The sequence below is a fragment of the Solanum verrucosum genome, unplaced genomic scaffold, assembly GCF_900185275.1.
Source record: "Solanum verrucosum unplaced genomic scaffold, falcon-dt-bn FXZP01000060.1, whole genome shotgun sequence".
NCBI classification, from domain to species: domain Eukaryota; kingdom Viridiplantae; phylum Streptophyta; class Magnoliopsida; order Solanales; family Solanaceae; genus Solanum; species Solanum verrucosum.
Genome location: NW_026020129.1, coordinates 11558814 through 11582167, shown reverse-complemented (window position 1 = coordinate 11582167; position 23354 = coordinate 11558814). Strand labels below are relative to the sequence as shown.

Here is a 23354-nt window from a genome sequence, read left to right as displayed (position 1 = left end):
CGAGCTTTTAGGTTGGCAGACTTTACTAAAAGAAGAGGTGTGTCACAGATAGGAAATGGGAAAGATAAGTGATGTCCAATACACTTTATGGCTCAATGAACGGGAAGAGTGGATGTAATTCAGCTCAAACAAAGTGACAGGAGTATCAATTATATTACTTTTCAGTTCATATGAGAGTCGAACACCAAAACAAAATCATGTATAATGTAGTTGAACTGTAACAACAAAACGCCCTTTGGTGACAAGTAACATTAGGTGAACTTGAAAGTAAACACCACATGCATATTAGTGTGTTTTAATACATTTGTGACACCCACATTAAGTTGCAACTCTTTTTATTTCACGACTGCTAACTCTGTACAAAATCTGCTAATAAGAGAACCAAGCAGTTAGCAAAGCTTCTCAAATTAAGTTGTTATATTTGGTCACTATATTACTTGAGATGCAATTAGCATTTCTAATTTTGTTTGAAATTACGATTAGGATGTCAACGATAGATCTATTGTGTAACCATAGTTGATGTTCTTGGCTCACTTGGGAAAATATAACAGAGAAAGATACTAAACAAAATAGCTCAAAATCTTTGATATAGATAAAACACAAATTCATCAATGTTTTTAGGATAAAATTGAACAAGCAACCCAACAATACGTTTCTCAACATCAGCAACTACATGTTGACAGAAATTCAAAATCACCATCTACTTGATCTTCTTCTTAGGCCTCAACTGCAATACCAAATAAATGGTAAAAGTTAAGTGAGAAATCAACATATAAGAGTTTCATAATGTGTCTTGAAGAGTCTAATGAAATGAACCTGGTTGCTGTGCCCACACTTCTTCTTGCGGCAGTTGACAGCACGGGGATGTAGGCGAGCATAGCACCTTTAGAAATAAAGAAATAATTAGAAACAAAAATGCATTGACCATACAAAAACTCAGTTTTGACACAGCTAAAACTTTTTCCCACTTCCAGCTATTAAAACATCTACTACAACTACATCAATTTTGATAGTCAAACTTTGACCATTGACTGTTTGAAATAACAATATAAAATGGTGACATATTTCATGGTTATAATTAAATAAATGAGACATGGATACAGTTGTAGAAAACACTTCAATGTTTTCTCATAGTTGACAAGGAGTTAAATTACCAAAACTTAGTACCAAACCAAAACCTTAAGAGCACATACAAATATACAGTAATCTAGAAAAGTCTCAAGTGGTGCTGTTAATTGCTATGATTTGTTATTGAAAAAACATATAGTCAATGATTTTTAAGGCAGAGAGGACCATCGATGCCCTCAAAATAAGAAGTAACTGAAATGAAAATATAAGTTGGCAGTAGAGACCACATAAACTTTCTAGTTACAAGGTCATCATGTCTAGCAATTAAAACCAAGTCAATTATCCTGTTAAATATAATAAAGACAAGTTGCTCAACAATGACCAGAGCGCTCATCAACATAAAGTGACCTGCAGACCTAGGATTTGTCATCTTGATTGGTAGAAACACTAAATGATTTAAGGTGAGAAAAGTAGCAGAATTCAACATGTGAGGTTGAGCCCAGTGCTCGATGCAGTAGTGACCTCTAGCAAATGATGAACTAGTCACTACCCCAAGGCATTCATGAGTAAGAAAAAACAAAAGTTCTTCAAGGGACATGATCGACCATATAATGGAGGCACAATTTATTGTAAATCATGGGGAGAGAAGCATAGAAATGTACAACCACTAGTGAGACCACATTAATTTTCGCGTACGCAACTAACCTAAAGCACATGCAGAAGCAGGAGGGGGTACCACTTGAAATCATGCCAGGTATTTGTTCAGATATATCTTCCTCTATGATGAATAATATATCAAACTGACACTCCAATTCACATTCCCTCATGTTGGATCATTATTTCATTATGAAAAAGAGGAAACATTTTAGAAAAATCAACTTAAGATTCCACGAATGAAATGTTACACTTTGATTAAACATCTTAAAAGGTCTAAAATACTTCCCATTATGAGACATAAGAAGAAAGACGGTAAATACGCAATGTATATTTAAGAAATGAATGTATAGACTCTCTACAGAACTTAAAATACTCCCCCATTATGAGACATCAGAAGAAAGCCAGTAAAGTTTACATGGTGTTTCCATCACATTGAAAATATAAGCAAGTCTACTCTGATAATGTACAAATTCAGAAACAAATAATTTTCTAATACATGTCCATATGAGCTTAATAAATTTGGGTACTAGTAGTATTAGGAAAAAACGCAGTAAAACACACACATATCAGAAGGACTAACACAAATATGATCAGAACAATAAAACTACATATGAGGAGCAACATAAGTTCAATGAAAGACTTACTTGCGGCAAATCATCTTCTCCTGATTGTACTTCCTAGCCAAAGCCATCAAAGAAGGCTCAATAATTCCTCCACGAAGCCTCAGCACCAAATGCAAAGTCGACTCTGCAATTGTTCACATCCCGTAAAAAGGTATCAACTTTTAGCTAAATTATCAATAACCCATAAAAAAAGTATCAACTTCTAGCTAGATTAACAATAACCCACAAAAAAGCGTCAACTTTTAGCTAAATTAGCAATCAATATATCAACCAGGAGGAAGACTGAATCACTTAACAGTGGCACTTTCAAATACATATAGACCAATAAATTGAATTTATACCTTTCTGGATGTTATAGTCAGCAAGAGTGCGGCCATCTTCTAGCTGCTTACCAGCAAAAATCAGCCTTTGCTGGTCTGGAGGAATTCCTACAGCACCAAAAAACACATACACAAAATCATTATACTCAATGATAGAAAAAAAGAGTGTGTTACAAATTTAGCGAGAGTACAAAACAAACAAACCTTCCTTGTCTTGAATCTTGGCCTTGACATTGTCAATAGTGTCACTGGATTCAACCTCTAGGGTTATGGTTTTACCCGTCAAAGTTTTCACGAAGATCTGCATTTTCTCCGCCTCTCACCACCAATATTCACTCTTCTTCTCTGCTCTGCTGTTTCTTCATCTCTTAATCCTTTTATATCTAGGGTTTATAGTCAAGTGATGGAAGCCCATTGGGCTTCGATAGGTTCTCCCCAGGAACTGGGCTTGGGACAATGTAATTGGAATCCAAAAGGAGGACTTTTATCGATAAATTAGTCTCTTTTTCTTTTTAAGAACTAAGACATAAGAGATCTATCAAATTTTGATTTTATGCAATAATAGTTCTCATTTTTTTTAATTTTAAAGAATAAGGATTTCATAAAGGAATAACTAAGCTACAGTTTAACCTTCAAAAATGTAAGTTAGTCATTTATTTGTATCATGTACAAAAATAATAACAAATGATGCTTTAGCGATTTAAAATTTATCAACTTAGACTTTTGTTTCATTACATAATCCACGAGAAAAATTGGTTGTGTGCTAACCAATATTTTTATTTGAATGACTATTCGGTTTATTGACGAATTCATTTTAGGGATTATGATATGAAGAATTATTTGATGTGAATTGTTGTAACATGCTTGTTTGGTATATAATAATGATAATGACATGTCTAGTGTAATATCACAATTGGGGTTGGGAGGTGCAATGCATCCACATTTTATCCTTATTTTGAGTGAGGTAAAAATGTTGTTACCGATTTATTAGTATACTCAATTTTATTAACCATGATGAGGTAAAAAAATTGTTTCTGATCTACTAGTATACTCAATTTTATTAACCATATTGAAGATCCAAGGTACATAGAATAGTAAATAAAATTTTCTTCAAACATGTTGTTCTTTAATTTTCGCCTTTAATAATTCAACCTATGTCTAGTCGGACAGAAGTTCTTTGAACCTGAAGTCATGTCAAGCATAACTTGTGAGATAGTATGATATGAAAATATAAACTTTTGCACAACTCAAATTTATTTAATACTAGGGACATAAAATGAGGAAAAATTGCAAATGACACCTCAAGGTAACATATAGGTACGTTTTTTACTGCAGGCACCATACTTGAAACACAAACATGGGCCGAAGGTACATAGTTAGATAATGCTACAAAAAAAGTAGGATCCATCCCTTCACAAAGCAAAACAAAGCACCATAGCAACTTAACAAAGTTCAATCATTATTTATTTTTAGAAAGGTAACATAACAATTAACAAAGTTCAAATTTTGAGCTTCTAAAAGGGCATTTTCTCTTGCATTTTGGATAATGCCTTGTCAAGCTGGCTCCATTTTTGTTCCAAGGATCCATTATACCCGATTGACATCCGCACCAATCCAGGTGAAATCCCAGCCAACTCCTTCTCTTCATTGTTCAACTCGCTGCTCGTGCTAGAGCCAGAGCACGACATGAGAGTCTCGTAATATCCCAAACTCACAGCCATGAACCCAAATTGGGTAAAGTTTTGCAAGACATTCATCAAACGATTAGCACGTTCCTCAGTTTCCATGTCCACGCAAAGAATCCCCCCATAACCATAGTCTTTATTAGCCATGGACTTGATAAGTGCATGATCTGGATGGTCTTCTAGGCCTGGATAGATCACTTTCAGCCCAAGTTTGGTCATCCTAGAAGCATATTCCAAAGCCCGTTTGCAGTGTTCTTTCATTCTCAGGCCCAAGTGAGGAAGTCTTTCTGCAAGTTCAAAGGCCACCTTCGGGTTCATTGTTGGGCCCAATAGCATAAGAGACCCTTGATGAAGATCCATCATGGAGTTCACAAGACTTGCTGGCCCACAAACAGCACCTACCAAATTAAACAAACAATATCCTAATTATCACCTTATCTTAACAATTATTATGCTGCTCACTGCTCAGGTTATTATATTGAAATACAATAACTCAATGACATGCAAGAATATATCCCCAAAATGTGTGGAATAAACAAAAAGAATGTATGGTCTCATCTTTCTTTATTGTGTCTTTAAGTCCATAATAATACATTTAATTAATGGTCTTTTGAGTTCAATGTATATAGAAGATCTAGATAATGTTTCAGGATATATATATACCTACACAATAAGTAGAAATAAAAATAAACTTAAATACCGAAAGACCACTATTAATTACTAATTATTAAGATAGATTGGAGATAGGATAGGATAAGATTATAGAATAATAATTTTAATTTCACACTATAAAACTTAAAAAGTGTTACATCAAAAGCTCCATTCTTATTTTCTTTCTCGTTATTTAATCAAATATCTTCATTTTTAGAATAAAAGTAAAATTAAATTGAAGATGAACCTTTGATAAGAATAAGTCATAATAATTTCTTTTTTGAAAAAAACATGCATATTATAACGTACTACCAAGATCAACCGAATCTACTTTGTCTGATATATAAAAAATAAAATACGAAGGAATATTCGTATGAGGATAGAGCTAAAATATAACAAGACAATATTAAAACAATTATGAAGATGACCTCCATTTCTGGTGAGTTCACTTTGCTATTTGCAGAAGCCACGTGTTTATTATCTAAAATAACTAAGCCAAAAATATGACCACTACTGCTACTGATAACTAGGACCAGATTTGAATATTAACCTAAATAATAATTATTGTAATAGTATGTTGAAGTCGGTAAAGAATTCATAAATTTTAAATTTTAAATCTCGTATGTTAGATAGGGGCTTTTTATAAATATTTTGGAACACATGTCATCACCTTTCAACATCAAGTAGGTACATGTCAGTTATATCACATGTACATGCACAACCTTTACGAACTATTCCGGACAGACGGGACATCGTAAGCTTGTGTTTTTTTCAAAATAAATAAATACAGTAATAATTTAATCTTAAACCACAAATATACTATACAAGTAGAATAAATTTTGTACCAAAAAGGAAATAAAAACTCCAATTAAGAAAACACGTGAAATCTTATCTCTAAAGTCGATTTAAAGAGCACTAGCATCCAATAATGTAAAGACACCAAAAGTTAAGCACGTGTTAAAACATAGTCCCTAGCTAAAATCAATCTTTCCAACTTTTCAAAAAAATAAATATCAAATAAGTTTATCAATGGAGTATCATTTTTCACAATATTTCTCTTTATTTACATGTCGATGTCGATGAGCCTTAGTTGGAAAAAGATATAAAAGGTGGAAAATATGATTACAACAACGGACTCTATCAATTCTCAGTAATCATGACTAGTTCATCATGCTAATAACCACTAATACAATTTCATTTTTGTTCTGTACGTGCAAATTTAACGTATGCATACCAAGAATTATAAGAAAGAGAGAATTGTAGAATTGCCTTAATTAATCTTAACTATTGAGTACCATATTCTTTGTATTCCTAAGAAAAGTAAATCAAATTCAATTTTATAACGAATATGTAGTATTTATTCTCATAAAAAGTTAGGTGAAAGAACTAACTTTACAACTACAATTGGAAAAAAAAAAGTGGGTCTACAAATAATTCAGTTTGAGATTATCGACTGTACCTTTTCTTTAGGAATATTCAAGGTTCACGAAATCAAAATTTGCCAATAAGATTCATTGTTCATTTTAATTACGTTTCAAATTTGCAATTAATGATTTCCTTTTCAAAGTCAAGGAGATTTATAGTACAATTTTCGTCTAAAATACTAGCTTCCAATTAAATATAAATCGAAACGGAAATATTAATTGATGACTTCAATGCAGAGGAGTGATGTAACTGAAACCAAAGGAAGGACAAAAATAGAGTAAATTCAAACCTGCAATGATATCAGCTGCACCGCTAATGTACTTGGAAATGCTATGAACAACAACATCAGCCCCCAGTTTCACCGGCGACAGCACCATCGGAGCAAAAGTGTTGTCCACCACCACTGTCACACCTTTTTCATGCGCTATCCTGCTCAACTCCGGGATGTTAGCCACCGTCAGCGTCGGATTTGACACTGACTCAAAATACAGCACATTTGTTCTCCCTTCAACTATAGCTTCCTTAACCATTTCCAAATCCCTTACATCCACAAACGACGTCGTTATGTTACAAGCCCTCGGTAAAAAATGCGTGAGCAACGCATGGGTCCCACCATACAACGTCTGCGAAGCCACCACGTGTCCACCTGCACACGCCGATTTAGCTTATTATCTCTCCCTCTTCAACTGAATAACAACACACTACTCCATTTGAATATATTATATAAAAAATTATCATTAAAATTAAAACGTATAGCTATTGAAAAAGGGGGAAAAATTATGGGCAAAGGCAGCAGGTGTCAACCTGAACTGCAGAGCTGTAACATCACCGATGATATCGCCGACATGCCGGAAGCCGTACAGTAAGCAGCTTCCGTTCCCTCAAGTGCCGCCATGAGGCGACCGAGATTGAGCACCGTCGGATTGAAATGACGGCTGTAGATGAAGAAATCACGGTCAGGACCAAGTTCTCCGGCGAACATGCGGCGCATCGTCTCCGGTTCCATGACGGTGAAGGTGGCGGAGGCCTCGATGGACATGTTAACGCCTCCGTGTTCGCCGAATTCATGGCGTGCATTGGCTAACGCCGCCGCTGGATCCTCCCATACAAGCGATTTTGATTGTTTTTTGCTCACGAAAAAGGAATCGTCGTGATGGTCGCACTCATCGGAACCCGATGATCTCTTCTTGTTAGAAGCAACGATATTGGTGTTTTGGTTCAATGTATCTGCCATTTTTGTGGAGAGAAAAATCAGTAGAGCCCCTTTTGATAAGTAGATTTGGGAAATTTGATCGGTGTGTGTGAGAAAAATAAGGGGAGAGAGCAGTCTATATATAATCGAAAAATATGAGAAAATAATTAATTAAACCATACCAAAATTAAGGATGGATAATTACAATTAAAATAATATTGACTAGAGTAATTATTTTATTTCTTTTTCAGTTTTGTGTTTTCACTTGTGTTGATTATAATTCATTTTCAGGAACAAACAGATAAGAATGGAGTGAGATCATTAAAGGAAATGCCACTAAATACAATTATGTAACCTTCAATTTACATTTGACCAACACAAAACGTATTATTTTACATTGACCAAACAAAAAATATTTATATCATATAGTCTCCGTTCTAAAATACTCTCTCCGTCTATTTCTATTTGTCATATACCTATTTTATTATTGTTATTAATGGTTTAATTATTTCCAATTACATTAGATAACTTATGATCACAAAACTGGAAGACAATTATTATATTAGGAGTGATATAGTAAAATTATCAATTTATTTATTATATAATTAAGGGGTGTACCAAGTCAAAATGTATGAGAATAACGAGAAAGTATATGTTATTATTTTCTTTTCGCAAATCAATCTTTGAAGCTAAGTTAAATGAAATTAATTTAATATTCAAAAGTATATAGAAAATACTTATAAATTATATTTCTTCTCATTTTAATATTTTTACATCTTGAAATATTGATTAAAATTCATATAATTTGAATCAATAGAAAATAATATAGTATATATTTTAGGACAAAGGGATGTATAGTCAATGTTGACTAGTTTATATTATAGATCGTAGAAAAGCAACTAGTGAGTAGCAAAATTGAATTGGTAGAACGAATCTACCCGTCCTTCCGACTATATTAGATCAAGTACGTATTTGGGAAATAACATCGAAAAAGTATACCATGCAGAGAAAAGGTAATATATTTAATTTAGAATATATATTAGCCCAAGAAATTGCACTCCCTAATTTGAAACATGACACTTGGCAGAACAAAGAGATGTAGTGTAACATATTTTGATTAATGACATGAACCAAGGTGCTAGGTTCTAGTTACAAGGTGTGATATCTTCATTATTATTCGGAAAATTATAAAAATCAAGAACTAGGAAGACTTTGACCACTCATAATTAAAAGAAGTCTGTTCTAAAATATATATATTTGTGTCTATGATATAAAATTTGAATAAAAAAATGTATACCTCAAAAATATGAATTGAAGTTTGAATTAAAAGAGCCCAGCTCTTGACCCATATTTTCTTGTTAATAACTATGTATATGACATAAAAATGTCAATAACCAAAGGCATATGCGTGTGTATTGACAATTATAATCATGCTCTTGAAAATCTTGATTCATTGATTTCCTATCGTTACTTTTTGGATCTTCTTAATAATTATATATAATAATAACAAATTTCAAATTGTTTTCGATAGCCCTTTTGGAAGTACTAGACAAATTAATTTGCCTACTCTTTATTACATATACAAAATTAGATATAGAAACAATTACTCAATACAAGTAAAGCTAAAGCTTTTGTGGTCCTTTTATAGGGATATATATGTATATAGGCATGATTCATGAGAGTTACGTTACAAGATTACAAAATCTCTTTCACAAACTCTCCACGTTATATATGAAAACAAGATAGATAGTATGTAGGTACATATATATTTTGCTTCTTTCCTGTACATTCTAACAGATGGAGCAATGCAAATCGATTCTCAAGTAAATTGTCACTTTATGCGGGGGACCTATGATGATACACATTCATCAACTGTATATAGATTATGTAGTAGTTTCATGATCTCACACGCAGAACATTTTGTTTTTATCAAAGATTTTTATTCAGGAATGTAGTGAGATGAATATCATCTCTTCATCTTTTAACGATTTGACATTCAAGTTAACATTCTCTTTAATAGGTATATGCATCGCGGATATAAGTTAGGAAAAGTTATGTATTTGACCGCTCTGTCCAAAGTAATTACATTTGTTAGCCAAAATAGAGTATATACTACTTAAATATTGGTATAAAACCGTTGAACTTCAAATACGGTCATCTTGATTATAACCCAATTTTTATTTTTATTTTTACTTTTACTTTTATTAAATAAAATAAATCCTTCCACGACCTTGGTGGGGGGGGGGGGGGGGGGAGGGGGGGATTTTTTTACGGGCAACGTTGAAAACAGAAAACATATCCCTAGAAGAGAATCATAATTACTGCCTTCAACACCTTGGAAACATATATTCCATGCAAAATTAAATATTGTTAAAAATCTTGAGGAATTTCATGCAAAAAAAATTAATTGTTTCATAGTGCCCCTGGTGAATTAGCAGTCTCGCAACAAAAACGGATTCACAATTTAACTAAACTTTACAGGTTCAATTATTGAAGTTTTTATTATTGAATTTATTATATTTTTAAAATTATAAATTTATGATAGACTATATTTAATTTTATCGGCTTAGATGAATTAGTGGAAATGACGAATTATATCTATATTATTTAGCAATAAATATTAACGTGCTTATTAGTATGTTTTTTTTAACTACTAATTAAGACACGCCCATGATCATGTGGATGATATTCTGACATTAACTAAATTTAGCAATAATACATATATTAACATGCTAATTACGTTTTTAATTATTAAAACACCCCTCGACCATGTGGATGATATTCTTTTATTAATTAAATAATATATGGTTGTAGCATATATTTTTCTTTTGGTGCAATTGTGCAAGCAACACAGAGAAGAAAATTTCAAGGTGGCATTTATGATCAATAAAATGAGATTAATTGTCAAAATTACTCTAACTCCCTCCGACCGTGGATGATATTCTTCATTAACTATATTTAGCATTAATAATACATATATTAACATGCTAATCACGTTTTTTAGCTATAAAACACCCCTCGACCATGTGAATGGTATTCTTCCATTAATTTAAATAATAGAGTATATGGTTGTAGCATTTTTCTTTGGGTGCAAATGTGTAAGCAACACAGAGAAGATAATTTCAACGTTGATATTTCATTTATGATCAATGAGGTTAATTGTTAAAATTACTCTAACTTACAAAAATATATTACTCGTAATTCAGTCCATCTTTTATTTTGGTCGAAATGCCATGGAGAATATTTAATTTCTAAGGTTTACATTTTATTTCCCAGTTAGATTAAAAAAATGAAAGATCAGTTGAAACTCTGGGATGAAGAAATTATTATTAGTTCAACCATTTTGAATGTAACAGTTTGCTATATTAAAAGCTACCAGCTTTATATTAATTCTGATTAATTTATTTAAAAAAATATGATATAGTCATATACTAATTACGACCATCAAATCGTTAAAAAGTCAGCTTATCATTTATCAAGCATACAATTTTCCTTCATTCAGTGAACCAAAAGAAAATCGTGTTAATAACGTGAAAGAAAAAATATAATAATTCAGGACACATTTTTTGAAACGCATGAAACACACAATTGAAAATTATATTACACGAATTAAAATATTCGATATAGTAATGATGTAGTATATAACTTAAATTCTTACGTAAATAAAAATCGAGATCGTACACCGTAAATATTGTCCAGTAATTTATGTGAATAATTATTTATGTATGTCTACGTCTACGGACAAGGAAATTCCACATATATATAATGACAAAAATCAAAATATTGAACTGCAAACGAAAACTATTTATCTGTACAAAAGTCCAAAAATATAATTTTGGTTGGAATTTTGTGATATCGACAATCTATCTCAAATAAATTATTGTTAAATTACAAATTATTAGTTAAAAAATGCTACAAATTATTAGTTAAATTATTGTTAAATTGACTTATAGAAAGAAAAGGAAAAAAAAAGTTGTATACCAGTTTTAGAAGGAAGTTAATAGAGTAGTATGTAGTTTATTTTCTTGGAATTTCTTCTTTTTCCAGAATACTAATTGATTTTATAAAGACAAGAAAACATTATTTGAAAAAGCAAATGGCACGTCTTTGTTCTTAATATATATATATATGTTGTTTAAGTAATATTGATACATCCAAGGAAAAAAATTGAACTTCATATAAACAACATCTTGTACAATTTTTTGATGATCTACGAAATTTTGAATTGACTTTGAAGGAAGAATTCACACTAGTATACGTTCTTCTTTTTCTTTTCGAATTTTCTTATTATCGATGTGAAATGAACTTCAATAAAATTAAAAATATTCATATAGCTGATTTTAATTTTTAATTTGTTTAAGATTGAAGCGTAACTTTAATTTCTCATAATCTCACATGTTTGTGTATATAAACACATCAATTCTATACTTTTTACCCTATTCAGATAAGAACAAAAGAGTAAACGAGCTCAGTATATATTTAATTATTCATGGTCCCTCTACTTGTAGGGTGGTTCGAGAAGGAATGAGAAAAAATGAAATATTCAAAAAGTCCTAGTATAGGAAAAAAAGGAAAAGAAATTAAATAAGCATGGATAAGCTCTATTGGATTAGCTGGAGGATTACAATAGGATGTGCGTTTCCTTATCATGGCCAACTCATCTACTTCCTATCGATCTATTCGAGGCTTATTAAGATTTCAATTAAATTTTACTGTATACAAAATATTAAGTAGTAGTAATTTCTTCTCATTCTTCAAGTCTTAGTGATCAATAAAGTTATTCTTATCTATATTCGTTTGTAAGAAATAATTATAAATATCTTGTAGAATTAATTGAAATGCATGATTCGAACACCACAATTATTATTATTTTTTAAAATGCCTCACCTAACTTTTATGAAGAAGACGTTATCCGTATAACTTGAAACAAGAAAAAAAGACAAAAGAAATAGGATGTCTATTATAGTACAAAGAAGATGAAGCTGAGCCAGATAAAAAGGCACATGTTAATCTGAATTTTGCAAGTGCTAAGGTTTTTGTCCATATTGTGAGTTTAGTCTACCCCACTTTGATAAATACAATGAAGAATGACCAACAACTTATAATTAGGTGCTTCCCACATCCCATTAATTCCCTAATTGTTTGTCATCATCTTTATCTCTTCCACAGCAAATATACCTCTAATCGGTATTATCCACTAAATGAGTTTTTACACTTTTAAGAATGTTGTATAATACAAGCAAGCACAAATTTAGTTGATGACTCCACGTAGGGTTATTGTCCTAAAACGTCACATTTTTTTTTTCTCATTCAAAAATATCATTCATGCCGAAAAGTGATATATTCGACCAGGGGAGGCTCAACATAATTTGTGGCCTAAAGTGAAATTTTTATTAGAGGCCTAAAATCTATATAAATTTTATCTATATCTATTTATTTTTGTAAATTTCTAGACGTAAATTACTACTTAATATCTTTTATATAAATGATTTTTCAAACACTTTTTTTTTAATTATTAGTTTTAAGTAAGATTTTATCAATTCAACATTGAAAAACATCCTTTTATTGAGACAATTATTGTATGAATTATTAACACAATTTTATAAGTAATAAGTTGATAAACTTTAAAGATAAGAGTTAGAATCATAGAATTTGATTCAAAAAGTTGATAACTTGGTATACCTACTTTAATATGAAAATTAACAAATAAATTTTAAAAAAAGAATTTGTAATGCACTTTGTTCAACACTTTTCGACTATTGATTCATATTTTTGAGAGTGTATTACTCTTAACTATCAAAGATTTGAAGAAATAGAGTGCAAAAAGAGTTACAAAGGATAAATAATGTGAGTGTTAACGAAGAAAATGTAAGAATCCAAAACAATGTTTCCTTAATTTCTTCTATTTGAATGGGGTTAAGATACATAATTTTTTATTTATAAAAATTTGAGGCCCCAAAAATTGGGAGCCTAAGGCCAATGCCTAAAATTTTATAGGCAAGAGCCGGCCCTTTATTCGACTGATTTGATTTCTAGAGGGAAAAAAAATAGAAATGATAAAACCCAACCTGTTTTAACCTAAAACCTCCCATCCGTCCCAATACTGTGCATGTATGACAATGAGGCAATACGGATCTCCATATATGTAGAATATAGTATTTAGTAAATTTTTACACTTTGTTTGAACGGTTATTACGTATTATTTCATAATATATCGTATTATGATGTATTATATTATATTGTATCGCACTGTTTTAATGAATACAAAGTTTGGATAGATTACATCATTCTCAGTTGTTAGTTATATAATGTCACACATCCATAATTTGAATAATAAATGTACCAAAAAAGAAGGGTACGGGACTACGGGTAGAGTTACTATGAAAAGGTATGATAAAAGATGAAATATAATTATTAGGTAATAAATAAATGCAAAATAAGAAGAAAATATTAAGGTAACAACGCAATCACACCAAATCAATTGCTACATGAAATCAGTCTTTTTTTGTTATCTAACGATGAATTTAAACAATACAATACAATCTAATTTAAGTAACAATCAAAACAAGCATTGTATTTAAACTAGCAACACAATACAATACAACAGATAACAACCATCCAAACAAGGTGTTAGTCTCAACTTCTGCCGAGTTAACTCCATCTTCAATGAGGAGCATAGAATTGCAGTTACAGTTACTAGAGTACAACATCGACCACTTGGCAGGCCGTAGCAATCTATAAATAGAAAATTTCCTTAACGATTGTTCTTGACTAGCTTCACCAAACAACACTATGGCTTATACAATTCTTGGATGTGTGGAGGATAATCAAAGAATAGGCTCCATGTTGCAGAGCATGAATACCAAGAACTCGCCAAAATTTGACGATTTATGATACATACATTACTGTCTCATCAGACAGTGCTTGATATGTGCCTATATCAAAATGATGGAATATTCGAATTTGTTACCTTGTTGCTATACCTCAAGGTGTTGGAATCTTTCAGTAACACCGTTGTTCACAGTCTCCTGATTACTAGCACATGCAGCTGAAGCAGATTTATCATGTTCTATATACTCCAAGAAGTCCATCACATGTGGATCAGTCCATGGGCATCCTCGTGGTGCTTCCGGACCTGCCACCCAACCAAGATGGCCTCCTTTAGGGGTTACGATCAACATACAGTTTGAGTTCTCCTGAGGGAACAACACAAAGCTTAGCTGCAATGTATGCCTTCAAGCACAAACTAAATACATTGTGCATGCACTCATATAACTGAACAAGAGGCAGATCCAGGATTTGAACTTTATGGGTTTGTGATTTTCTGAACCCATAGTTCATTTGATTTTCTGCTTCACAACATATTATTTGTCCCTATCTAATGTTTTTTTAACACGTATATTGGGGTCTCAGCTGAAGCTACTGGATTCAGTTGAACCCCCTCACTATTTATACTGTAGATTCTGCCCCTGAGTTGAGCCTCCTATAGTGGTCTCAAGTCTCAACTATCATGTGATGACTTCTTTATGCCAACAAGCTTAAAGGCACTAAGATACTACTCCCTTTGTCCAATTTATGTGACACCACTTGATAAATGAACTTCAATTAGGGTATCAAACCCAAATCAACCTACTTTCGGAATGCATTTGTTTCAAGTGTTGATTACAATTTGTACTAGGGCTTCTTTGACACCTTAGGGATCAAATGAACAATGCAAAGGTACACTTGAAACTCAATTCCTACAGCAATTTGGCAGACTATCTAGAAGGAAAAGATTCGTCAAATTTTTAAGGAAAAAAGAAAGCGTAATTATCCTTAAACATAGGTTGCACTGTAACTACTGGGTAGTAACCCCTCTTGCCAGCATCTTCTTATTGCAGGCTTATATCAATAAAATTTCACTCCCTACCTATCAACAACAACATACCCCGTGTAATCCCACAGACGGGGTCATAAATTAGAGTATTCCATATTAATTTAGAGGATCATAGTCATTAGCCAGTCCTTCTAGTGCACACTTAAAGATGCTCCCTCCAAGAATATCCACCTTCATCTTTTGTTCTCAAACTAATGTATGATGTGTGAAAATAGCCTTCTTCTATACTTTTTGAAGCACACAAGTTAAATTAGGCCAAATAACTCTTCCAGAAACAATTTGATCCTTTTAAATAAGAAAACCAATAAGTCACTACTAGATCCTAACTTGCCTTTCCATATACCACCAAAGACATTTAATTTAGCTCTTCTCTAGAGGCACATGCCAAGTCAAGAAGACATCCAAGTTGAGATGCAATATTACTAATGTATTAGATAAAAATGAGATGGAGTTAAGCATATTTTACTTTGTTGCCACTTGCCAATGTCTTTTTTCTTCATACTTAAAACATAATCCTTAAAATTGTTCCTTTGTGATGTAAGCTCTCAGAAAGTAAAATTGAATATTTTACTCTAATATGATTATCTAGCTTTTCCAATCTAGCAGACTGAGAGTATAACAAACTACCAGTGCTTCGCCTGACTGATCCATATAAATTATAATGAATAAATGGAGTCTGGAGACTATGAAGAAAACAAAATCTAAGGAAGTATCCTTGCTTGGTATATACTTTGACAAACAAACAATAAGAAACTGCACGAATAACCAATTTTTTTAGTTTTTTTGTGGCAGAATTGCATATGCACATCAACAAACAATGAGAAAATATCAACAAAATAAAATGGGCTATGAGAATGAAGATAGTATCTACCTCAATATCTTTACGAGGGATTCCTCTGGCTGGAGCAATTGGATCATTTGCAGCCTCCACAAATAAAGAAGAGTAAGTTAACTTTGCATTTTGTCTTAGTTACCACTTACAGAATCTTAACAAGCATAGTCCCTTTTTGATAAGTTGATTACACAAAACTACTTCTATATTTTTTAGCCCTCTCTTTTCCCCTTCCTTCCTCTCTTTTGCTTTTCCTCCTTTCTTTTTTTTGAGGAGAGACACAAAGAGATGGAATTTCTTTAAATCACAATGAGACTTTTGATTATGTCAGTGCAATATTCTAGACAAATTGTCTGTCTCCTATAAAGATCCGAGAGTCAAATATGGAGAAATGTGATTCTCTACTCTATATATCTTAGAAAGCAATAGTAGTTAGTGCAATGCTTTTCCTAGAATCTGGTCCCAATTACATTTCATAAAAATCCTTCGCATTTTATCAAGAAAAGTAACTCTTGTATTAAAATGAAAAGTGTGAAACGTCTATTTGATAGTAAGTTAACCAAATTGCATAAAGGTACATCTATGATGTGGGAAAAATCCTACAACAGATAACTACAAGCGTGTACTGTCTAATGGAAACACAAAGTTAAACATATATTCTCTCTCAAGTTTCAGCTTTATTACATGGAATTTTAACTTATATGCTATGATGTTCAGATTTTGTTCAAGAAGAGTAACACTTTAACTCTCCTGACCATGAACTGTAGACCTATAAATGGCGTCTGAAGTACGATAAATAACCACAAACAAAAAAGAACAATGGAGAGTAAATGGCTGAAACAAACTTACTTGGATACAAAGCAGAGGTGTGCAGACATTTGTAATGGAATCTGAGCTGCTCGAGTTAGAATAGTAATCATCCACAGACTTGAATCCAAATGAAACTGCAAAGTTGAAGGCAATTACTGATATGTTCAGATGCAATCATTTACAACTTTTTTATTACTACATACAAGAATAAATACCTCGTGTCAGTCCATCATCAAATTCTCTAACAGTTTTGGCATTGGCAGCTAATGATATATTAAATTCGCCTTCCATATCTTCAAACAGTAGAGCATGCCTATAAACAAGAGATCTAGTTTAAAAGAGGTAAAATGTATCCCGAGCAAAAAAGGAAAACTGAATTATGAAATTACTTTTTGAAAATTTTGCGGAGAGAATTTGCTAATGCTTTGTCATAAACATTGTTAAAGCCCTTATGGAAATCTTCGTCTGCAATGACCAAATTGAATGGATTGCACAAGGAAACAGCACCTGAGAGAAGGCAAGAATGAGATTCCTGCAATGAAACAATAAAATATGAGAGATGGGCAGTACATGGACTCCTGCAAGTAGATAAATTGAAATAATGAACTCAGAGCAATGGATTGAATCATTGAAAGGTAAACACAAACCAAAATAACAACTCCAGTGAACGCCTACAGACTTGTGACCAATCAGTCGAGCACCCCCACCTTTATTGTGTCTAATTAAATTGACAGTAGATGCATCATTAAACAAATAAATTATTAGAAAGCAGTTTCTAAGAATTCAAGTACTCCATCCATTCCGACTTTATTACATCATTTGCCTATAGATTGTCTTTGAAAATACAAATAGTGCAACTGATAGGCAATATTGTTGAAGACAAATACAGCAACTGGTAGTCAAAAAAATTTCCAAGAGTTATTTTGATCCAGAACAAAGAAAGCACAATGTTGACCCAGGACAAATGGATGGAGACAGAAGTGCTCAATTACCTACGCACGTATATAACCACAGCTACCAGATTATGGCATAACTTCACATGTCCATTCACCATTTACTGCTGACTCTCTCAGTAGATATTGACTGTAGAGTGACTCCAAAGATAACTTTCAATATAGTTAATAAAAAAAAATTCCAGTTCAATGAGTGTTTATCGAGATGTCTCAAGGATCTACTTGGGATAGAAGAAGGTAATACATGCTACTGTAACATCCCCTTCTAGTTAGTTTCTTAAGCAGCAGCATTGAATTCCTTTTTATGTAGACTTAAATCAGGCTACAATGGAATGAGGTTTTCAGAAGGTCGGTCTCACATATCACTTGAACCAATTGAACTACTCAAAGCACATTAAGAATAAACAAGAGTTTGGGGTGTTCAGAGGATGAAGAATCATAAGCCATATCGATGGAAACATGGGCTAGCAGTTAATAAAGTGGAAAACCTAGGAGACCAAGGTTCAAATCCCAACAGAAAAAAAGTATTAGGTGATCTCAGTGACTCAGTTTTACCATCTTCCTAAGCCTTGGTGGACCAAGTTACTTGAGCTTGTGCTAATGAGAGGTAGAAAATGTTGGCAGAAGATATGAGCGACTACTCGAGTAAGACGTTAACAGAGAGAAACTTGATCTTTTTCTATTACTTCAGAAGACAACGCTGCAAGTCTTTAAATAGAACTTGGAAAGAAACAAATTTAGAGAAAAAATAGGGCACTAGTTTAGCACTAACCCATGACCTGCTAACTAACTATTATCAACTAATTAGGATTCCTAGAGCTAGTTAACTGAAAACATAAAAGACTCCTAAAAGTACTGCCACTAACAACATTAAACTTTTGAATCAGTCAACTAACAGAAAATATCCGGTGGAATAGTTAAGATGCGTACACGCTGGCCAATACACACGATCTTTATAAGAAAAATGGAACACCATTACTAGATGGTCTAATTATCAGAAAGCTCATGAAACCCAATTCCATTGACAAACATTCAGCTATACTAAGCACAAGAAATGATTGAGAAAAAGAAAACTGGGACACAACTGAACATTTTTCCTCAACATACTCTATGATGTAACTATGTTAGGCGCTAGCATCCATATATAGAGTTTTCACTTTTTCTCAATAAACTGTATGATGTTAGCCAGATCACTAATGCTCAGCAGAATTTCAGTACTAAATTTAAATATGCTAACAAGTTCACCATAGCATCATATTCATACCAGATATTCTTTAGAACAGCTCGTACTGAAGATGCAAGGTAGATCAGTACAAGGACAAATGGAAGAGGAACATTGATAAGCACAAAGTGAATTGATTGAGTTACCTGTCCCAAGTAGCGAACAAGAATATTTGCTCCAAGAGACCAGCCTATTGCATATAAATTTGCCGCTGGATAGCGGTTGCTGACATGTGCCACCACTTCATACATATCCCCAAGAAATGAAGCTGAATAGAACTGCATAAATTAGTTCAAAGGAAAGCATGTAAATACGAAAGAGGCAGCAACACAGATAAAGAAGGAGACAATAGAAAGGTTAAATTTAGTTAGTCATTCCAAGAAAGAACAGAAATGTAGTTCTTTTATTCAGCATTTACTTTGTAACTAGTTTGTTTTGGTTGGAGGCCTAGTTCCTGATCTTGGAAATAGGTGCTCTTTAGTTTGTACTTGTTCCTTGATGGTATGGTAATATTTTACATTTGTTACCAAAAAAAAATTAAAATGAACAGATAACTTTTACACGGCAAAGATGATTGTGTTCGACATTACTTTGAAGAGGAAGAGTAATATCTTAAAATAATGTTTCACCTTAATTCGATCAATTCATGACCAGTTGTTTGTTTCCTCTTAACAAATTGACAAGCTAAAAAATCTAGAATACTTTGCCAGTACTATTTGAGAAATAAAGCTGACCAAGTTTGGAAATTATGGAGTTAATTATTTTGTTTTATAAGTGAAAATGGGGCTATAATATGGAGCTATAATGATACTAATAATAATGGAGGTAATTATCAGAAAATTTAGAAGTTCAATGAGGAGCTATAACGATAATCAAACTTAAGAAAGTCTACAGCACACATCAAGAACTGGGTAACAAAGAACTCCTTTCTATGCGAAAAATGGAAATACACATTGATTTCCTACTTTGCCTAGGACAGCTTGAACATAAAGCTGTCTCTGATACTCTGGTATGAGCTAGATTGCGAGTTTGAAGGTGTATAGATGAAGAAAAGTATCCAGGACCAAAAGATATGGAAATTGAGAATTTAGAGATTATTATTGGAAATTCTTCCGTAGTTGAACTATAGGGGACTTGGAAAACCTTTCTTACTTGTTTCCGTTGACTATGGTATAAATCCTTTTTGAAATCACTTGGTGAAAGAGACCGGATCATGTCAAGCAAGGGAGGGGAACCAACATTTTGTGAAGATAAATTTTTGAGCCCTTCCGAAACAAAAGTCCCAAGTGAATATTATTTGCATAAGCAATAGATATAATCAACTTTAAAGAGTTTTAGTCTAATAATTGATGCAATGGAAGCAGAAACTTATACTTGGTTCAAAAAGATCATTCTTTTAGCAATCATATGAAAATCAGATTTAAAACAAAAGGGCATCAATGCACTGATGCCAGAAAAAAAAGTACAGAAAATATACTGAGCCGAAAAAAAAAAGAAGCAAAATGGGCAATCATGTAGATAATTGTTCTACTCGTTAGCTTTCTCCAGATACTTCTTCTTTTCTTCGTCAGTCATGAAAGCAGTGAGGGGGAAAGACTTTCCAATTCCTATAGGAGTCTTGAAGTGAATTTTGTTCTGAGCAGGATCCTCAATGCTCATCTCAACTATTGGCACCCACAGAAATAGCTGCTTACTCTTAACTCCAGTCATTTTCTTCATTCTTCCTTTCTCCACGTAGGCAGTGACCTCTGTGGCATAGCTAACTAGAGTTTTTGTTGCGACAAAGTAATGCTCGTATGGAGCCTTTTGTTTCATCCACACAAATCCAGTTTCGCGAACACAGCCACATTCTTCAAGGTCCTTAAGAGCAAGGACACCCATGGGGAATCCCAACTCTTTCAGGAGCTCAAGAGAATGACTATAGCAATCTTCAACTCCATATACAATTTCTGCTCCTGCACGCTCATCTTGGCATGATGTTTTATCGCTGGCCATTTTGCAGTGGTATAAGATCGAAAAAGCTCTGTATTGCAAGGTGCGGCAATTCAGGTTATGGTGTGATGCTTAAATATACACAAAGCAGGAAGGAGAAAGAGAGGGCAGAGCAAGGTTGTTGACTGGCAGTTGTGCAGAAGGGATCTAGTTGATAGTGTTGTTCACCTAACTAGTTGAACAAAAACTTCCCAAAAAATGGAGTCAAATGGACAGCACAAGATCAATCAACCGTCCACAAAAAAGGCTGCCAATTCCCATCAACTAACCATACCAACAATTATCTCTTCTTAACCAAAAAGTCTGATTAACAGATACAAACATTGGCCAAACTCCACCAAAAATCACATCAAAACGAATAGCAATATCAGTGAGGAAGAAATTGAAGATCAAATCTTTATTAATGTATCAATCAACCAAAGTAATGAAAGACCAAGACGAGAGTACCTGGGGAGTTGTCACAGGACTATCTCCACATCCTCTACTATTGAATACCACAACTCTCCAACCCCTATTTCTAGCTCTCAGCAGCATATGCCTCACGTACGAGTCATCGCTTCCCCCAGTCAGACCTGGCTGCAATTACTCTCATCAGATCAGTTCCATTCTATACACACACCCTTACTTTTACAATCCAGAATCCAAAGCCAATGTGTATGTCATACTGAAAATTGCCAAAAATTATAAGTCTCTATCAATAATGAAGCAATAGAAAGAAGACCCACAAGCAAAATGAGCAACGGGGAGTCGGGAGGTAAGCTACGATCGTCGCCGGATACCCAATCGAGAGCGACGGAGCCATCATCATTAGTCCGCAAACACTCTCTCCGGAGACGAACGTCAGGAACGGACCTAAAGAAAGCTGCAAAAATAGTTTCTATATGGCGATTCCCAGCGGCGATGGGATAAGGACTGTATGGATTATGAAGGGATTTAAAAGCAGTGAGAAACTTGTCTCGAGCTCCGCCTGTGACTTCTAGTGATGGATGAGGAACTTTGCCGTCCGACATTGCGGTGGCGCAGATAGTTTTAGTACGGCGGAAGGTGACGTGTCGGGGAGGGGAAGAATCAGAGAGGTTTTTGAGATGGCGGAAGGAGGAGGATATAGGAGTGGTTGAGCCAATGGTGGCTCTAGCCATTGTTTGGTGGGAGCTGTCCCCACCGCTCACTCTGCTTTTTAAAATTGGTTTGTAGCTTGTTGAAGAAGATGGGTGGTGCTGACTGGTGCAACTATAACAAATACTGTACATAAATATGGAGTATAAGAATTTTAAAAAAAAACGAATACAGAGAAAACAATATGTATAATAAGAAATAAGTAGATAATATGTGAATAATAATATTAATATTTACTATTTTTCTTACTTTAATATTTAACTAATTCTCGATATCTATATATTTTAAGTAGAATTGTATCCTTCATAATACTTTATCTAATTATTTTTTTCTAATATTTCCTCGTCTATTTCTCCTCAAACTCATGATCAACCTCTTGCGCCTCTTCTTTTTACATGGTTGAAACATTTCAATCTCGTTTCTCTCGTTTAGTTTATCACAAAGACCACTTTCACGTTGTCCCTAATATCTAATCCTAATTTTATTTTTTTATTAGGCTCATACATTCATTTCAACACGCTCATTAATCACTTTAATTTTTTAATGTCCAAGTTCTTGATTTGATGCATCTATCTCAACAAAATGTTGTTAGAAATGCAGAATTAGAAGAATGGTCAGAGTGCTTTTTAAGAGTAAATATTTGATTTGTCTATGATACTACTAATACTTATTTATATTAACCAAAAAAGAAAATTGAAAGCAAAATAAGGATACAATTGACATTTACAAGAAATTATGGGTGAAAACGAATTTTGTTATAGTATACATAAAAGTTCATAGGGAAAAGGGTCTGATATATCCCTCAACTTTGTCATTTGGAGCTGATATGCCCCTCGTTATGAAAATGACTCATATATATGTTCAATATCCATAATTAGGATATGGTGATGAACAATTCCTTGACTCTGGAATGTTCTATGAACTGAGAGTAG

At 33.2% G+C, this 23354-nt stretch overlaps 4 protein-coding genes across 4 annotated transcripts; all 4 read right to left on the bottom strand.

Moving 5' to 3' along the window:
• Window positions 1-558: 558 nt before the first annotated feature.
• LOC125826620 (ubiquitin-60S ribosomal protein L40) lies at window positions 559-3014 on the bottom strand. The gene is made up of 5 exons (XM_049505974.1): window positions 2873-3014; window positions 2690-2776; window positions 2370-2472; window positions 817-883; window positions 559-727 (listed from the first exon to the last, which is right to left on the bottom strand). Exons 1-5 carry the CDS (start codon window positions 2973-2975, stop codon window positions 701-703), a joined length of 387 nt encoding a protein of 128 aa, XP_049361931.1. The 5' UTR covers window positions 2976-3014; the 3' UTR covers window positions 559-700.
• Window positions 3015-3937: 923 nt separating this feature from the next.
• Window positions 3938-7716, bottom strand: LOC125826614 (methionine gamma-lyase-like). The gene is made up of 3 exons (XM_049505965.1): window positions 7234-7716; window positions 6719-7075; window positions 3938-4751 (listed from the first exon to the last, which is right to left on the bottom strand). The coding sequence occupies exons 1-3, from the start codon at window positions 7661-7663 to the stop codon at window positions 4183-4185; spliced, it is 1356 nt and encodes a 451-aa protein (XP_049361922.1). The 5' UTR covers window positions 7664-7716; the 3' UTR covers window positions 3938-4182.
• A 6452-nt stretch (window positions 7717-14168) lies between these two features.
• LOC125826875 (embryogenesis-associated protein EMB8) lies at window positions 14169-22499 on the bottom strand. Its single transcript, XM_049506217.1, has 8 exons — window positions 22032-22499; window positions 21754-21882; window positions 19461-19592; window positions 17529-17671; window positions 17355-17452; window positions 17179-17273; window positions 16369-16422; window positions 14169-14817 (listed from the first exon to the last, which is right to left on the bottom strand). The coding sequence occupies exons 1-8, from the start codon at window positions 22443-22445 to the stop codon at window positions 14599-14601; spliced, it is 1284 nt and encodes a 427-aa protein (XP_049362174.1). The 5' UTR covers window positions 22446-22499; the 3' UTR covers window positions 14169-14598.
• LOC125826876 (uncharacterized) lies at window positions 20683-21486 on the bottom strand. Its single transcript, XM_049506218.1, has one exon. It carries the CDS (start codon window positions 21307-21309, stop codon window positions 20842-20844), a length of 468 nt encoding a protein of 155 aa, XP_049362175.1. The 5' UTR covers window positions 21310-21486; the 3' UTR covers window positions 20683-20841.
• Window positions 22500-23354: the final 855 nt, after the last annotated feature.

What these genes read in the sequence shown, in the direction of transcription:
- LOC125826620 (XM_049505974.1), bottom strand. Translation starts at nt 2,975, where the DNA reads ATGCAGATCTTCGTGAAAACTTTGACGGGTAAAACCATAACCCTAGAG. An exon ending in TGACTATAACATCCAGAAAG is followed by an intron (nt 2,473 to 2,689) that starts GTATAAATTCAA and finishes GAACAATTGCAG; the next exon opens with AGTCGACTTTGCATTTGGTG. An exon ending in GAGAAGATGATTTGCCGCAA is followed by an intron (nt 884 to 2,369) that starts GTAAGTCTTTCA and finishes TTATTTCTAAAG; the next exon opens with GTGCTATGCTCGCCTACATC.
- LOC125826614 (XM_049505965.1), bottom strand. Translation starts at nt 7,663, where the DNA reads ATGGCAGATACATTGAACCAAAACACCAATATCGTTGCTTCTAACAAG. An exon ending in GTTACAGCTCTGCAGTTCAG is followed by an intron (nt 7,076 to 7,233) that starts GTTGACACCTGC and finishes CGGCGTGTGCAG; the next exon opens with GTGGACACGTGGTGGCTTCG. An exon ending in TGCAGCTGATATCATTGCAG is followed by an intron (nt 4,752 to 6,718) that starts GTTTGAATTTAC and finishes TTAATTTGGTAG; the next exon opens with GTGCTGTTTGTGGGCCAGCA.
- LOC125826876 (XM_049506218.1), bottom strand. Translation starts at nt 21,309, where the DNA reads ATGGCCAGCGATAAAACATCATGCCAAGATGAGCGTGCAGGAGCAGAA.
- LOC125826875 (XM_049506217.1), bottom strand. Translation starts at nt 22,445, where the DNA reads ATGGCTAGAGCCACCATTGGCTCAACCACTCCTATATCCTCCTCCTTC. An exon ending in CTCCGCAAAATTTTCAAAAA is followed by an intron (nt 17,453 to 17,528) that starts GTAATTTCATAA and finishes TCTTGTTTATAG; the next exon opens with GCATGCTCTACTGTTTGAAG. An exon ending in CACCTCTGCTTTGTATCCAA is followed by an intron (nt 16,423 to 17,178) that starts GTAAGTTTGTTT and finishes TTATTTGTGGAG; the next exon opens with GCTGCAAATGATCCAATTGC.